The 16,496-nt window shown below is 53.4% G+C and overlaps 1 protein-coding gene across 1 annotated transcript in view; it reads right to left on the bottom strand.

The window, feature by feature from the left end:
* CEP250 (centrosomal protein 250) overlaps positions 1–16,496 on the bottom strand; it is a 116,513-nt gene that overhangs the window by 17,826 nt on the left and 82,191 nt on the right. The window contains 6 exon segments of the mRNA XM_039497786.1: positions 951–1,275; positions 2,025–2,184; positions 4,863–6,671; positions 6,674–6,864; positions 7,557–7,700; positions 8,095–8,226. Coding sequence (XP_039353720.1) covers positions 951–1,275; positions 2,025–2,184; positions 4,863–6,671; positions 6,674–6,864; positions 7,557–7,700; positions 8,095–8,226 — 2,761 coding nt within the window.

The following is a 16,496-nucleotide window of genomic DNA, read 5'->3' as shown; positions in this document are numbered from 1 at the left end:
GTGATCTGCAGCACTAAGCCAGGAGAGACAGTCTCCTCCCACACCACCAGCCCTCAGCAGCAGCTCCCCTCAGGAGGCAGTAACATGCAGAGGGAGACGGGATGTCAGAGACCCCTCTTGGAGGCACTGGCAAGGGAGGGAGAAATGGCCCCTGGAGAAAAATGGGGGAGGGGAGTAAAGCACACAATGCAATTTCATCAGCTCTGAGAAACACTGGCACATCCCCATACAGCCCTGCCCACTTGGATTTCTCCCACCCAGGCTTAGTACTTGTTTTTGATACGTTGACAGGGAGGTTGCAATGAAATATCCTTACAAAATCCATGCAAAATTTTCTGGGGGCTTCTTGGAGCAATGTCCCAGGGGACATTTCTAAGTACTGGCAACTGTGCCATGTGGGACTCCATGCAATCAGCAGCACAGGTGGGCTGATGACCAGCTCTGGGCTCTCTGGCTTGTAGTGCTTCCTGCATCTTGCACGGCATCCCATAAGATGTATAACCCATCATCCATGGCGCCTGCTACTGAGGTCACCCATGCAGATCTGGAGTCCCTGGAAGCCTCTAACCAGCCCTAAGGCCATCCCGATAAGCAGTTCCAGAAGAAGTGGAAGGACACTCCTTCCGGGGGCCAGAGATGGCTGGAACGTGTTACACTTTTCAAACGTAATATGCTGTCTGTTCGCCCAGAATGGAGAGCCAAGAATTGCTGTGTCAGAGACTGAGGACTTCTCTTGGGCCAAGAGCCAGGGTAAAGGGTTCCCCACTGTTCCTAGCCTTCCCCAACCAGAGCAAGGCCACTGGGAAGTGATATGGGCCAGGAAATCAGGCTAGGAAGGGAACCCCAGTCTCCTCCACTAGGCTGTAAAGCCTTCTCAGCTAGGGACAGATCCACATGGCCTTCTGGGGGTAAGCCTCTAGCACACTGCCACAAACACCAGCCACACTCACCTGCACTCCATGTGACAAGGTCTCCACTTGCAAGAGTGCTGCCACGCAGTGTGTGCTGCAGAACGGTGTGCAGCCTGGCCAGCTGGGACTCTGCTTCACAGCGGGCACTGCTGGCGCGGTGGCACTCCACAGCCAGTGCCTCTGCCCGGCTCTCTGTGCTGCAAAGGCTAAGGCGCAGCTGAGACACCTCTGCCTCTACTGTCCGCAGCAAATCCCTCAAATGCCGTTCACCTGCCCGTGACTCCTCCAGATCCTGTGACAACTGCTTCTCCTGGGCCACTAAACCAGCCTCTTTCTCTAGCACTGCCTGCTTGAGTGAGTGGACCTGCAGAGAAGAGGAACACAGGCCCTCGGGGCTCAGCACGAATACTGCAAGGGCAGGGAGGAGGAGGAGAGTCTGATGAAGGAAGCTGCTTTCAAGCAGACATCTTCCTACAGCCAAAGGCACAAAACTAAGGAGGTGCAGAGGTCAGATTGGAAATAAGCTCCGGGACCTTCAGGGACCAGGAGCTCCCCACCCGCAGGGAAACACAGATTGTTGCTCCCCGCCCCACCATGCCCTCACCCTCAGAAAGAAACCAGACGAAACACACAGGGTGAAAGAGGCTCCTGAGGGGGAGCCAGTTATGCCATAGTGGAGGTGAACTACCCAACAAAAGCACAGAGGCAGAACAGCAAGATCGTCAGTCCCTCAAGTTGTGTGTCTGGGACCACGCACCTTCCCAGCTCTGAGCTCCCTTCCTCCTCCCCGGAGCAGAGAGAGAAGTTAGTGCTTTGCAGGGGTAGGCACAGCCACCTGGAGCCAACAACTGCAATAGAGGCTTTGAGATGCTCCACAGAAATCTGCTGTTCTCTCTGGAGCTCAGGGTCTGCAATCAGGTTAAGATGTAGGGAGGGCAGAGCCAGAGCCAGAGCCAGGCTTCGGCACCATAGCTCCAAGGCTGCGAGCAGGTGAGGCAGTTACAGGAGTGGAAGCAGTGAAGGAGGGGGCAGGGACCAGAGTACAGTGGCTGGGGCTGGTCCTGGGGAAGGCTGATGTGCTGCTGGGGAAGGAAATGCTGGTGTGCAGGGCACCTGTGTGTTGAGCTCCTGTATCTCTCTTCTGTGGTCAGAATGGAGCTGCTGAGCTTGGCAAATGGCTGCCTGCAGGCTGATGATCTCACTCAGCTGGGCATCATCTCTCTCCTGGAAGGTCCTGAGTCTCAGCTCCTTCCCCTCCAGGGTCAGAGCCAGGCTGAAAGAGAGAAGGGACTCAGTAATCCTGGCAAGAACAACAAGGAGTCTGGTGGCACCTTAAAGACTAACAGATTTATTTGAGCATAAGCTTTCGTGGGTAAAAAACCCACTTCTTCAGATGCACAGAGTGAAAGTTACCTAGCGGCTCAGTGCCTGGAATGGGGGAGGGGTGACACTGATGGCAATGTGATGGGGGGGGGGTCTATAATCTTAGAACCATAGATTATTAGGGTTGGAAGGGACCTCAGTAGATCATCTAGTCTAACCCTCTGCTCAAAGCAGGACCAAATCCCTAAATGGCCCCCTCAAAGATTGAATTCACAATCCTGGGTTTAGCAGGCCAATGCTCAAACCACTGAGCTATCCCTTGGCAGCTCAGTGCCTGGAAAGGGGAGGGGTGACGCTCCGATGGCAATGCGATGGGGCGGAGCTCTGTAATCCTGGCAGCTCAGTGCCTGGAATGGGGGAGGGCTGACGCAGATGGCAATGGGATGGGGGGGCTCTGTAATCCTGGCGGCTCAGTGCCTGGAATGGGGGGGGGGTGACGCTCTGATGGCAATGTGATGCGGGGGGCTCTGTAATCCTAGCGGCTCAGTGCCTGGAATGCAGGAGGGGTGATGCTGATGGCAATGTGATGGGGGGGGGGGGGGCTCTATAATCCTGGCGGCACAGTGCGGGAATGGGGGAGGGGTGACGCTCTGATGGCAATGTGATGTGCGGGGAGGGCTCTATAATCTTGGCGGCTCAGTGCCTGGAATGGGGAGGGGTGACGCTCTGATGGCAATGTGATGGGGGGGAAGGGCTCTGTAATCCTGGCAGCTCAGTGCCTGGAATGGGGAGGGGTGACGCTCTGATGGCAATGTGATGTGCGGGGAGGGCTCTGTAATCCTGGCAGCTCAGTGCCTGGAATGGGGAGGGGTGACGCTCTGATGGCAATGTGATGAGCGGGGAGGGCTCTATAATCTTGGCGGCTCAGTGCCTGGAATGGGGAGGGGTGACGCTCTGATGGCAATGTGATGTGGGGGAGAGGGCTCTATAATCCTGGTGGCTCAGTGCCTGGAATGGGGGAGGGCTGACGCTGATGGCAATGGGATAGGGCGGGCTCTGTAATCCTGGTGGCTCAGTGCCTGGAATGGGGAGGGGTGACGCTCTGATGGCAATGTGATTGGGCGGGGAGGGCTCTGTAATCCTGGCGGCTCAGTGCCTGGAATGGGGAGGGGTGACGCTCTGATGGCAATGTGATGGGGGGGAAGGGCTCTGTAATCCTGGCAGCTCAGTGCCTGGAATGGGGAGGGGTGACGCTCTGATGGCAATGTGATGGGGGAGGGCTCTGTAATCCTGGCGGCTCAGTGCCTGGAATGGGGAGGGGTGACGCTCTGATGGCAAGGTGATGGGGGGGAGGGGCTCTGTAATCCAGGCACCTCAGTGCCTGGAATGGGGAGGTGACGCTCTGATGGCAATGTGATGGGGGGGAAGGGCTCTGTAATCCTGGCGGCTCAGTGCCTGGAATGGGGAGGGGTGACGCTCTGATGGCAATGTGATGGGGGGGAAGGGCTCTGTAATCCTGGCAGCTCAGTGCCTGGAATGGGGAGGGGTGACGCTCTGATGGCAATGTGATTGGGCGGGGAGGGCTCTGTAATCCTGGCAGCTCTGTGACAGAGGCAGGGAGACTCTCTCTAAGCCTGACAGCACCACAACAGGGGTCCATCTAGCCCAGCATCCTGTCTTTTCACGTGGTCAATGGCAGGTGCTTCAGAAGGAATGAACAGAACAAGAGAAATTATCAGGAGAGCCAGTCCCAGCTTCTGGCACTCACAGGTTTATGAACACCCAGAGCATGGGGTTGAATCCCTGATCATCTTGGCTAGTAGCCACTGATGGACCTATGTTCCAGGAACTTATCTCGTTCTTTTTTTAACCCAGTTATACTTCCGCTGGCAACAAGTTCTGCAGATTGACTGTGTTATGTGAAGAACTTCCTTTTGTTTGCTTTAAACCTGCTGCCTGTTAATTTCATCAGGTGCCTCCTGGTTCGTGTGTTATATGAAAATGTAAACAACACTTCCCTATTCACTTTCTCCATGCCATTCATGATGTTCTAGATCAGTGGTGCTCAAACTTGTGTACTGGTGACCCCTTTCACACAGCAAGCCTCTGAGTGCAAACCCCTCCTTATACATTAAAAACACTGTTTAATATATTTATCATTATTATAAATATTGGAGGCAAAGTGGGGTTTAGGGTGGAGGCTGACAGCTCGTGACCCCTCATGTAATAACCTCGCGACCCCCTAAGGATGTTCCATACAAGGCACTCAGACATTTGAAATGTCATTAAGGGCAACCAGCTGGGTAAAGGAATTGGCTAATTATGCTGAACTGTGAGAAATCCAGCAGTCTCCAGAAGGCAAACCAAGGCAATGCCAGTACAACTGCAGCTAGGTCCCTAAGGAGTGCCTTTGCTGCCTGCTGTCAGAAGGAAACTGACAGGCTACTGCACAGTGCAGTTCAGGCACCCCAGTGGGAGAACATAAGAGCAGGCCCCTAATTGCGCCCAGACCTCAGAGCTTTGGGAGATGCTCCCAGATTAGCTTGCATGTGCACAGACCGGAAAGCAGGAATCAGTTAAGATTGAAAACAAAATATCTAGCCCATATCACACTTGATTTCTGCCCACCTGGCTCTTTCACCCTCCAGGGCTCTGAGCGTGGCCTGGAGCTCTGTGTTCTGACGCTCCACCTCCTCCCATCGGCTCCTCTCCCCATCCAGGGCTCTGAGCGTGGCCTGGAGCTCTGTGTTCTGACGCTCCACCTCCTCCCATCGGCTCCTCTCCCCCTCCAGGGCTCTGAGCGTGGCCTGGAGCTCTGTGTTCTGACGCTCCACCTCCTCCCATCGGCTCCTCTCCCCATCCAGGGCTCCGACTGTGGCCTGGAGCTCTGTGTTCTGACGCTCCACTTCCTCCCATCGGCTCCTCTCCCCCTCCAGGGCTCTGAGCGTGGCCTGGAGCTCTGTGTTCTGACGCTCCACCTCCTCCCATCGGCTCCTCTCCCCCTCCAGGGCTCTGAGCGTGGCCTGGAGCTCTGTGTTCTGATGCTCCACCTCCTCCCATTGGCTCCTCTCCCCATCCAGGGCTCTGAGCCTGGCCTGGAGCTCTGTGTTCTGACGCTCCACCTCCTCCCATCGGCTCCTCTCCCCCTCCAGGGCTCTGAGCGTGGCCTGGAGCTCTGTGTTCTGACGCTCCACTTCCTCCCATCGGCTCCTCTCCCCCTCCAGGGCTCTGAGCGTGGCCTGGAGCTCTGTGTTCTGACGCTCCACTTCCTCCCATCGGCTCCTCTCCCCATCCAGGGCTCTGAGCGTGGCCTGGAGCTCTGTGTTCTGACGCTCCACCTCCTCCCATTGGCTCCTCTCCCCATCCAGGGCTCTGAGCCTGGCCTGGAGCTCTGTGTTCTGACGCTCCACTTCCTCCCATCGGCTCCTCTCCCCCTCCAGGGCTCTGAGCGTGGCCCGGAGCTCTGTGTTCTGACGCTCCGCCTCCTCCCATCGGCTCCTCTCCCCATCCAGGGCTCTGAGCCTGGCCTGGAGCTCTGTGTTCTGACGCTCCGCCTCCTCCCATCGGCTCCTCTCCCCCTCCAGGGCTCTGAGCGTGGCCCGGAGCTCTGTGTTCTGACGCTCCGCCTCCTCCCATCGGCTCCTCTCCCCCTCCAGGGCTCCGACGGTGGCCTGGAGCTCTGTGTTCTGACGCTCCAATTCCTCCCATCGGCTCCTCTCCCCCTCCAGGGCTCCGACGGTGGCCTGGAGCTCTGTGTTCTGACGCTCCAATTCCTCCCATCGGCTCCTCTCCCCCTCCAGGGCTCCGACGGTGGCCTGGAGCTCTGTGTTCTGACGCTCCAATTCCTCCCATCGGCTCCTCTCCCGCTCCAGGGCTCTGAGCCTGGCCTGGAGCTCTGTGTTCTGACGCTCCGCCTCCTCCCATCGGCTCCTCTCCCCCTCCAGGGCTCCAACGGTGGCCTGGAGCTCTGTGTTCTGACGCTCCGCCTCCTCCCGTCGGCTCCTCTCCCGCTCCAGGGCTCTGAGCCTGGCCTGGAGCTCTGTGTTCTGACGCTCCACCTCCTCCCGTTGGCTCCTCTCCCCCTCCAGGGCTCCGACTGTGGCCTGGAGCTCTGTGTTCTGACGCTCCAATTCCTCCCATCGGCTCCTCTCCCCCTCCAGGGCTCCGATTGTGGCCTGGAGCTCTCTGTTCTGACGCTCCACCTCCTCCCATTGGCTCCTGTCCCCCTCCAGGGCTCCGACTGTGGCCTGGAGCTCTGTGTTCTGACGCTCCACCTCCTCCCGTCGGCTCCTCTCCCCCTCCAGGGCTTCGACGGTGGCCCAGAGCTCTGTGTTCTGACGCTCCGCCTCCTCCCGTCGGCTCCTCTCCCCCTCCAGAGCTCCGACCGTGGCCTGGAGCTCTGTGTTCTGACGCTCCGCCTCCTCCCGTCGACTCCTCTCCCCTCGGCCTGGAGCTCTGTGTTCTGACGCTCCGCCTCCTCCCGTCGACTCCTCTCCCCCTCTAACATCTTCTGGATATGAGTAGCCTCCAGTATCTTCTGGTTGGATAATTTTTGCACCTCGTTCAATTGCCGCTGAGCCTCCAGGCCAATCTGTTGCCAGGAATCCTTGGTGACCACTAGCTCTTGCACCTGAAATATGACAGAAGAATAGTGGAGGAGCCAGAGGTTAAAGCATGCAATAGCCTTCCTGTATCCTGTGGGGAAAGCAAACAAGCAAATTGAAGTATCATCTGATCTTCAGAGTGCCAGGTACAAATTAGATATTGCTCATATGTTTGGAGACCTAAGAGGAGTAGTTTGTTCATCCAATCCCCACCACCCCTAGAAATAAAAACACCAGCAGCAGGAGAGATGGCGATATGCCACTGTGCAGCTGGGATCAGGAGCAAATGCCAGGGTGACAGGCAGAGGGACTGTCCCTGCCAGCCAAGATCGGGGTGGGATTTGAGTGAGCAGCAGAGTGACGGAGAGAGGCACCGTCCCCACCAGCTGAGATCAGGGGTGAACAACCAGGCAAAAGACAGAGGGATATAAGAACATAAGAACGGCCGTACCGGGTCAGACCAAAGGTCCATCTAGCCCAGTAGCCTGTCTACCGACAGTGGCCTATGCCAGGTGCCCCAGAGGGAGTGAACCTAACAGGCAATGATCAAGTGATCTCTCTCCTGCCATCCATCTCCATCCTCTGACAAACAGAGGGGACCTCCCCCCTCTGCCTAGCCAGGATCAGGGCTGAGGGTCGTATTGAGGGTGAGTGACAAGCAGGGGGACTGCCACCCTCCTGGGTGGAATCCCCATTGCACTGTGCCTGGGGCAGTCACCTGGTTTCGCAGGGTGTCTCGCTGCAGAAGGAGAATGTCTATTTCCTGTTTGAGGGTTTTGACCTCTTCCAGGTGCCTGCTCTCCACTGCCTCCATCTGATTCTGAGCTTCCTGGAGCTCAGCTTGCAGCCCTTCCATGGTGTCCTGCAGCCAGGCCAAAGAGTGAGTCACTGAAAGCTGTGAAATATCAAATCCTGCTCCTTCCTTTCTGTGCCCCAGAGTCCCTCTCACTAACCACATATTTCTGCCTTTGCTCCGCCTGGGCGGTCGTGTGCACAAAACCCACCTGGCTGCCATCTTTGCCTCTAACCTGTCCTTCCTTTTACTGAGCTCTCTGGCTTATCAGCTTACCAGGCCTCTGCCCAGGCGCAGCCCTCTCCCTTTCTGCCCCAGTGCTTTTCTCCCAGCTCTGCACTGCCCTCCAGTCCCTGACTTGGTCCCCTTTCTCTCTCCTTTCACCCCCATTTTTTCCATCCTATATGTTGGACTCTGACAGCCCGTTCCTTCCTCTCTACTGCTCCCTGCTGGTCAAACCTACCTGCTCCTTCTGTTGCTTCTTCACCTCTTGGCGAAGCTGCTCCAGCTGCTGACAGGCATCTGTCAACTCTTCCTGTGTTTGGAGCAGTGCCTCCAGCAAAGACTTCTTCTCCCTCTCTTTCTCTAGCTGCACCTGCACAAAGACAAAAGGGGAGAGGGAAGGCTTAACCCTCACAGATATAATGAGTTTGCCGAATCCCAGAGGCTAGCTTCTTGTCTCCGCAGTCAGTCTCCACTTCACCAGAGACCCAGATTCTACGGTGAGACTGACAGTGAGAGAAATCCACCTTCGATGAGTGTCTCCTCTTATGTGGTGCCAAACCACATGGCACCTCCCAATTGCCTTAGGTCAATGTAAACATCTGCCTAACTTTGCTGGATCATCTTCAGTGAGGCCATCCCCAGCCTGCAGCAACGCTCCTCAGTTCTTCCCACGAAGCCAGCAGCAGCTCTTGTTCGTGCACACTGGGTTTCAGTAGCAGAGTGTCATGATCCAAAGAGGACAGGAATCTTTGGCTCTCTTGGAAAGAGTAGGTGGTTAAATGAAAATATCCACTAGGTGTCTCTGAGGTGTCATGAGCACATTTTCATCTTTGAGATCTGGTGCAGTCATTCTGATGCTTGCAAGTGCATTGTAGGGATATTGCCGTGCCCAGGAACTCAGACAGAAGAGCAGGGCTTTGGGTGGCACACAATAAGGGCCCCTACTGTGGGGACGATCTGGCAGGCGAATTTTGCATACTTAAGAAATGCAGCACATGGACAGCAAGTGGAACAGGAACTTCCAATCCCAGGGCAATTCTCTGAAAACAGTTTACAAAAAGTTATGGAAATCCACAACTCATAACTTCATCTAGCTGCACTCAAGGTTGTAAACATGGCGCAATAACTTCAGAGAAAGAGCCTTAAAGAATAATGAATTATTGAAACACAAATGGTTGAACTGAGGAAAACTGTAAGTTAAGGAAAGACTTTTAAACCCCAAATATCTGAGCTGTTGCAGATCCCAGTAACAGAACAAACATCTAAGATGCAAGTGGACCCCTGTACAGCTCATTAGCCAGCCTTCACCGACGTTACTGGTGCAGGCCTGTGTACATTCCTACTTTGTGCAGTCTGAGAAAACAAGCATATGAGCACTTCTTCAGTGCTGTCAGAAAAGCAGCAACAAAAGTCAGGGAACGTGTCCAAGAAACCAGACTCCTACATCTTCCGCATCTTCTTCATCTCTCTGGACAGCATTTCTACTAGGCTCACCACCTTGGTATCTAAGCATAGAATCCATGCTGCCCTCATGCATACAATGCCCTCCCTCCCTGGATGCCAGGCATTCACCTTCTCTCTCTCAAACCCCATTGCAAAACACAGTGCTCTTGTAATGCACACAAAGTGTCAAGCCTAAAACTTGGAGCAAAGGCTCAGGCAAAAGTTAACAGAAATGCTGGACCTTCCTGGCAGCCAGCTGCACTCCTGAGCGGCTTGGTGCTGCTGAAAGATAAAGAAGGGGCTTCTTAAAAAACATTCCACCTCAGCTGGCAAAACATGCAATGCTCCCTGGCTAAAATACCCAGCAGCCCAGGCTCTACCCCCAAAATCTAATCTGTACTGCCCCCAGACTTTAATCTATCAATCCTGCCACCCCCATACACCATGCCCCTGGGATTCTGGGTCTGTGTCTGAGGAGAATGGCTTTCCAGACTCCCTTCCAAAGCCAGCTCTTCACACCATGGGCAGGGGCAAAGGCAATGGTAGGGAGAGAAGTGAGGCTATAGCAGCGGCTTGGCCCTCCCTCCTCGTCACGTGCTAGCAATGCTGGTGGAAGGGAGATCCCCTGGCAGCAATGACAGTGACTGCAGCATCCAAGAAGACTAAACATTTCAACAAGCAGAGCCAGCCTTAGCATTTTGAGGCTGCGCAACCTATTGCAAACATAACAGCATCCTGCCCACCAAGCTCACATCATTATGCTCTGGGCTGGCCATCCCAAACATAGCCAATTTACTTTATATTAAAAGCCAGTGGATGAAAGGTCTATAAGTCTCCCTAGCTTTCTGCTGCAGAATGAACCCTTTCCTCTCTACATATTCAGTCCCTAGCAAGACTTTAGGGTCACTTTCCAATGCACAGAGCTTACGAGAAAATGAGTTAGAAATGTATTTAAAACGAAGAAGAAAGTGAGACTGTCTCTCCTGAAGCCCAAAGGCAGATCTGTCCCAAGGGTCTCACAGCCCCTCTAGCTCATCAGTGCTCTTATGTGGATATTACACAATGCCTGAAGGTACAGGAAATTAATGAGAGAACAACTAATCCCTCCAAAACCACTTCAAAAACGGCACCAGTAAAAGCAACAGTTAAAAATGTTTCTCACTGCCTGGAAGGTTGCAGAGAAAGCTAAGAGCATTTCATGGATTGAGAACTGGTTAAAGGACAGGGAACAAAGGGTAGGAATTAATGGTAAATTCTCAGAATGGAGAGGGGTAACTAGTGGTGTTCCCCAAGGGTCAGTCTTAGGACCAATCCTATTCAATTTATTCATAAATGATCTGGAGAAAGGGGTAAACAGTGAGGTGGCAAAGTTTGCAGATGATACTAAACTGCTCAAGATCGTTAAGACCAAAGCAGATTGTGAAGAACTTCAGAAAGATCTCACAAAACTAAGTGATTGGACAACAAAATGGCAAATGAAATTTAATGTGGATAAATGTAAAGTAATGCACATTGGAAAAAATAACCCCAACTATACATACAACATGATGGGGGCTAATTTAGCAACAACGAGTCAGGAAAAAGATCTTGGAGTCATCATGGATAGTTCTCTAAAGATGTCCACACAGTGTGCAGAGGCGGTCAAAAAAGCAAACAGGACGTTAGGAATCATTAAAAAGGGGATAGAAAATAAGACTGAGAATATATTATTGCCCTTATATAAATCCATGGTACGCCCACATCTCGAATACTGTGTACAGATGTGGTCTCCTCACCTCAAAAAAGATATTCTAGCACTAGAAAAGGTTCAGAAAAGAGCAACTAAAATGATTAGGGGTTTGGAGAGGGTCCCATAAGAGGAAAGATTAAAGAGGCTAGGACTCTTCAGCTTGGAAAAGAGAAGACTAAGCGGGGAAATGACAGAGGTATATAAAATCATGAGTGATGTTGAGAAAGTGGCTAAGGAAAAGTTATTTACTTATTCCCATAATACAAGAACTAGGGGTCACCAAATGAAATTAATTGGCAGCAGGTTTAAAACAAATAAAAGGAAGTTCTTCTTCATGCAGCGCACAGTCAACTTGTGGAACTCCTTACCTAAGGAGGTTGTGTAGGACTGGATAAATTCATGGTGGCTAAATCCATAAATGGCTATTAGCCAGGGTGGGTAAAGAATGGTGTCCCTAGCCTCTGTTCGTCAAAGGATGGAGATGGATGGCAGGAGAGAGATCATTTGATCATTGCCTGTTAGGTTCACTCCCTCTGGGGCACCTGGCATTGGCCACTGTTGGTAGACAGATACTGGGCTAGATGGACCTTTGGTCTGACCCGGTATGGCCGTTCTTATGTAAGAAAGGAAAGAAGAAGAAATTGCAATAAAAAGAATAAAACCAGTCAGCTGACAAACAAAAATTCCAATGCATTAGCAGTGATGGAGAACTTGAGGCAAGCAGTTGCCCAACATTTGGACAAGTATGTGTCCATAGACCATCATCGTTTTCCAAAGGTCTTTCCCATATGTGAAGCCAAGAGCGTCCCAGTGCTTGGTACAGAGCAAGGCAGAGCTGTCATTCTCCTTGGACATGCAGCGACTGCACAGCACACTGCTTGGGACTGGACGTTAATGGCAGAGTGCTGGCCTTTACATTGGATACTGGACGCATAATATAGAAAGTGATCACAAACTCTGAATATTGTTTAAAAATCATTAGCACCACCTAGAATCCAAATGTGAGAGTGTGGACATACTACACACTAATTCAGGCAGGGAAGAGTTTAATTCCCAGCAAAGGGAGCCGTGCAAAGAACTTATCGCATCCTAGCAACTTGCCTCAGTTGTCAGGAAGAGGGAGTACATACGTAAGCAGGGAAAGGGCGCAGCTTGAGGATGGGGCAGAGGGATGAAGGCTTCTGGACCAAGCTGCAAAGATGGATTTCCATATGGAATGTAAACTGGATAACAAATACATGTAGCACATACACTTAGCAGAACAGTAAGCACATCAACCCCAGTGGACACGGAAATGGATTAATATCAAGTCCATGTTGTGAGACTACTTCAGAGTTAACAGTTCAAACAGAAACAGGCAGACCCAATTTTGCATAAACTGAAGCTAACAGTGTTAAGAGGATAGCTTTTAGAAACAGCAGAGTTCCGCCCCAAGGTGAGATCATTAGCACCGTCAAGCGATTAAAAAAATTAATTGTGATTAATCGTGCTGTTAAACAATAAAAGAATAACATATGATCTGCAATGGGGTATATCAGACCCTCTGGCACCTCCTACTGGAGGCCTCGTGGCCGTGCCACACCCTGCCCCAAAAAAGGGCAGTGGAGAGGGTCCTCCAAGCTGCCTAGAGTGGCTGCGTGGGACACAGCCAATCAGGGCCCAGCAGCCTAGTGTAAGAGGCGCTGCAGGGCCAGAGGGAGTTCAGTTCCTTGCTGGAGCTGTAGGAGTATGGATGGTGTGTGGCTGGCTGAGGGAGCTGAAGGCCCTCGGAGGAGTTCAAGCTGCCAGAAGCCAGGGAGAGCGAAAAGGAACCCTGAGTCGATTGTGGGGACTCCATCAGGACAAGCCCTGAGATAAGGGTGAAGATGGCACAGGGCCGCAAGGAAGTGGCCCAGGGAATTAGAGCAGCAGCATGACTTAGATAAAGGGACACAGCAGACAGCTGCTATCTACAGGGTTCCTGGGCTGGGCCCAGTTCCCGCCCCTCAATCCCCATTAGCTATTGGGGGAAGTGGCCTGGACAGTGAAGCACCCCAGAGGGGAGGACTGAACTATAGTGGCCCAGCTGGAGAGCTGTAGCCAGGAAGCCCAAGAGGGCGAAGACATTCTCTCCAGGGAGGGAGCCCTGGGTCACTGCTCTATCCCAGAGCAGGAGCAACCAGAGAGAGAGAGAGAGCAGGCACACACAAGGGGTGAGTGCACCCCTTTACATGCTCTTACAGTTAAAAGGAGTCACAAGGGAGTACTATTACTGGGTGATGGCCTATTCCTGCAGGAGGGAGTTGCCACCCCTATCTGGTCAAATGTCGAGGTTCTTTGGTATACTACTGCCCCATCCCAGAACAGCCAATGGAAAACCTTTTAGAGAGAGCTACACACAACTGACACCACTTTTGAAGGTAAAGAAGGGACATTATAAGAGACAAGGGCTGTTCTGTCTATTTAGAGAGACCAAAGGCTGTTTCAGTATAACACAGAATGGAGAGAGGCCCCCCGGATCCTCTTACTGAGGAGCCATCTTGAGAAAGGACAGTTACCTGTTTCCGTAACTGGTGTTCTTCGAGATGTGTTGCTCAGGTGTATTCCACTATAGGTGTGTGTGCTCGCCACGTGCACCAGTGCCGGAACTTTTTCCCTTAACAATATCCGTAGTGGGGGAGCACCACTGCAACCCCTGGAGTGGCGCCGACATATCACGCCATAAAGGGGGCTGCACGCTCCCTCCACCCTCAGTTCCTTCTTGCCAGACAACTCCGACAGAGGGGAAGGAGGGTGGGACGTGGAATACACCTGAGCAACACATCTCAAAGAATGCCAGTTATGGAAACAGGTAACTGTGCTTTCTTCTTTGAGTGATTGTTCGTGTATTACACTATAGGTGACTCCAAGCTATACCTGATGGAGGCGGGTAGGAGTTTAAATGTAAAGTTTTAAGGGTTACTGGGGCGGAGCACCGCCGTACCAAACCCGGCGTCATCCCTCGTTTGGGAGACGATCGCATAGTGCGATGAAAAGGTGTGGACAGAGGACCACGTAGCAGCCCTACAAATGTCCTGGATAGGGACATGAGCCACATAGGCCGCTGACGAGTCTTGAGCTCTGGTGCAATGCGCCTTTACAACAGGAGGCAGGGGAACCCCTGCCAGGTCGTAACAGGTGCGAATGCACGAGGTGATCCAGCGGGACATGCACTGGGTGGACACTGGCAGTCCCCTCATACACTCGGCCGAAGCAATAAAAAAATGGGGGGACCTCCTAAATGACCTGGTTCTGTCCAGGTAGAAGGCCAGCGCTCTGCGCACGTCCAATGTGTTCAGGCGGCGTTCCACATTGGAGGAATGGGGTTTAGGACAGAGGATCGGGAGAAAAATATCCTGATCCATGTGAAAAGCCGAGACTACCTTTGGCAAAAAAGCATGGTGAGGGTGGAGTTGAACCTTGTCCTTATGGAATAACGTATACGGCAGTTCAGAAGTCAGGGCCCTGAGCTCCGAGATGCAGCGGGCTGAGGTGATGGCCACTAGGAATGCCACCTTCCACGACAGGTGGGACCACGAGCATGTGGCTAACAGCTCAAAGGGAGACCCTGTGAAGCAGAAGAGCACCAGGTTCAGGTCCCAGAGCGGAACTGGGGGTCTGGCATATGGGAATGCCCGATCTAACCCTTTCAGAAATCGGGCCATCATGTGATGCGAGAACACAGACAGGCCCTGCACTGGGGGGGTGGAAGGCCGAAATGGCCACCAGGTGCACCCTGACCGAAGAGGGCGCCAGCCCCTGGGTCCTAAGGAAGAGGAGGTAGTCGAGGACAAGCTGGATAGACATGGAGGAGGGAGAGGAACCTCTATCCCTCGCCCACCTAGAGAACCTATACCATTTAGCCAGGTAGGTTCAACATGTGGAGGGTTTCCTACTTTCCAGGAGGACCTTCCTCACATCCTCAGAACACCTCCCTTCCTCCTCATTTAACCATGGAGCAGACACGCTGTCAGGTGGAGAGCGGCTAGGTTGGGATGGAGGAGACGACCTTCCTCCTGGGAGAGGAGGTCCGGGCAGAGCGGCAGCCTGCACGGAGGAGCCGCTAAGAGTTGCAGTAGGGACCTGTACCAATGCTGACGGGCCCAATCCAGAGCTATGAGAATGACCCTCACCCTGTCTGACATCACCTTCTGTAGGACCCTGCCTATTAAGGGGAAGGGCGGAAAGGCGTACAACAGGAGCCCCGACCATGGGAGTAGGAACACATCTGATATCGCCCCCTCCCGCTCTGGAGCAGAATCGAGGACACTGTTGATTCTGGGCGGTGGCGAACAGGTCTACCTGGGGAGCACCCCACTGTAGGAAGATCCACCTGGCTACCTCCATGTGCAGGGACCACTCGTGCTGCTGGGAGAACACCCTGCTCAGGCGGTCTGCGAACGTGTTGCTCTTGCCAGGCAGGTACAAAGCCCGCAGAAGTACAGTGGGCTATACAAAACTCCCACAGGAGTTGGGCTTCCTGGCATAAGGCCCGGGAATGCGTGCCCCCCTGTTTGTTGATGTAATACATGGCGGTCGTGTTGTCCGTAAGGACTCTGACTACCTTCCCTTGTATGTGCTGGCAAAAGGCCATGCACGCCAGGCGTACGGCCCTGAGCTCCGTGACATTTATGTGCAGGGCCAGTTCCTCTGGTGACCACATGCCCATGGTCCTGATATCGCCCATGTGGGCTCCCCAGCCCAGGTCCGAGGTGTCCAACACTAGGTCTAGTGATGGAGGGGGCTCTCGGAAGGGGATACCCTGGAGCATGTTGCTCTGGAGGGACCACCATTGGAGATCTGCCACCACCTGGGGCAGCAGCGTGACAACTCCAGGCTGTCTCTGGCCTGGCAGTACCGGGAGGCCAGCCAGAGCTGAAGGGGCCTCATCTGAAGCCTGGCAAGTCGCACCACATAGGTGCATGCTGCTATGTGGCCAAGGATTTGCAGGCACACCTGTGCCGGGGTCACCAGAAAGGCCGTGACCGAGGCGATGAGAGCTTTGAGCGTCTCGAATCTGTCCTCTGGAAGGGAGGCTATGGCCCGGGAATCCAGCAGCGCCCCTATAAAGCTTATGTGCTGAACCAGGATTAACGTGGATTTCTCCTCATTTACCAGTAGGCCCAGAGCTGCACAGGTGTTTAGCAGGATGCTCATGTGCTGCTGCACCAGAGACTAAGACCAGCCCTTGAGTAGCCAGTCGTCGAGGTAGGGAAAGATTTGCAGCCCCTTTTTCCTGAGGTGGGCAGCCACAATGACCATACACTTTGTAAATACCCTGGGGGCAGTAGAGAGGCCAAAGGGGAGAACCGTAAACTGGAAATGGTCCTGACCCACCATGAAACGGAGGAAACGCCTGTGACCCTCGAATATGTGGATGTGAAAGTATGCATCCTGGAGGTCCAGCGCCGTAAACCAATCCCCCTGGTCTAGGGATGGAATAATAGAGG

This window comes from Mauremys reevesii, linkage group 13 (assembly GCF_016161935.1).
Source record: "Mauremys reevesii isolate NIE-2019 linkage group 13, ASM1616193v1, whole genome shotgun sequence".
Taxonomy (NCBI): domain Eukaryota; kingdom Metazoa; phylum Chordata; order Testudines; family Geoemydidae; genus Mauremys; species Mauremys reevesii.
The sequence above is the reverse complement of the archived record's forward strand: the minus strand, read 5'-3'. Positions and strand labels throughout refer to the sequence as shown.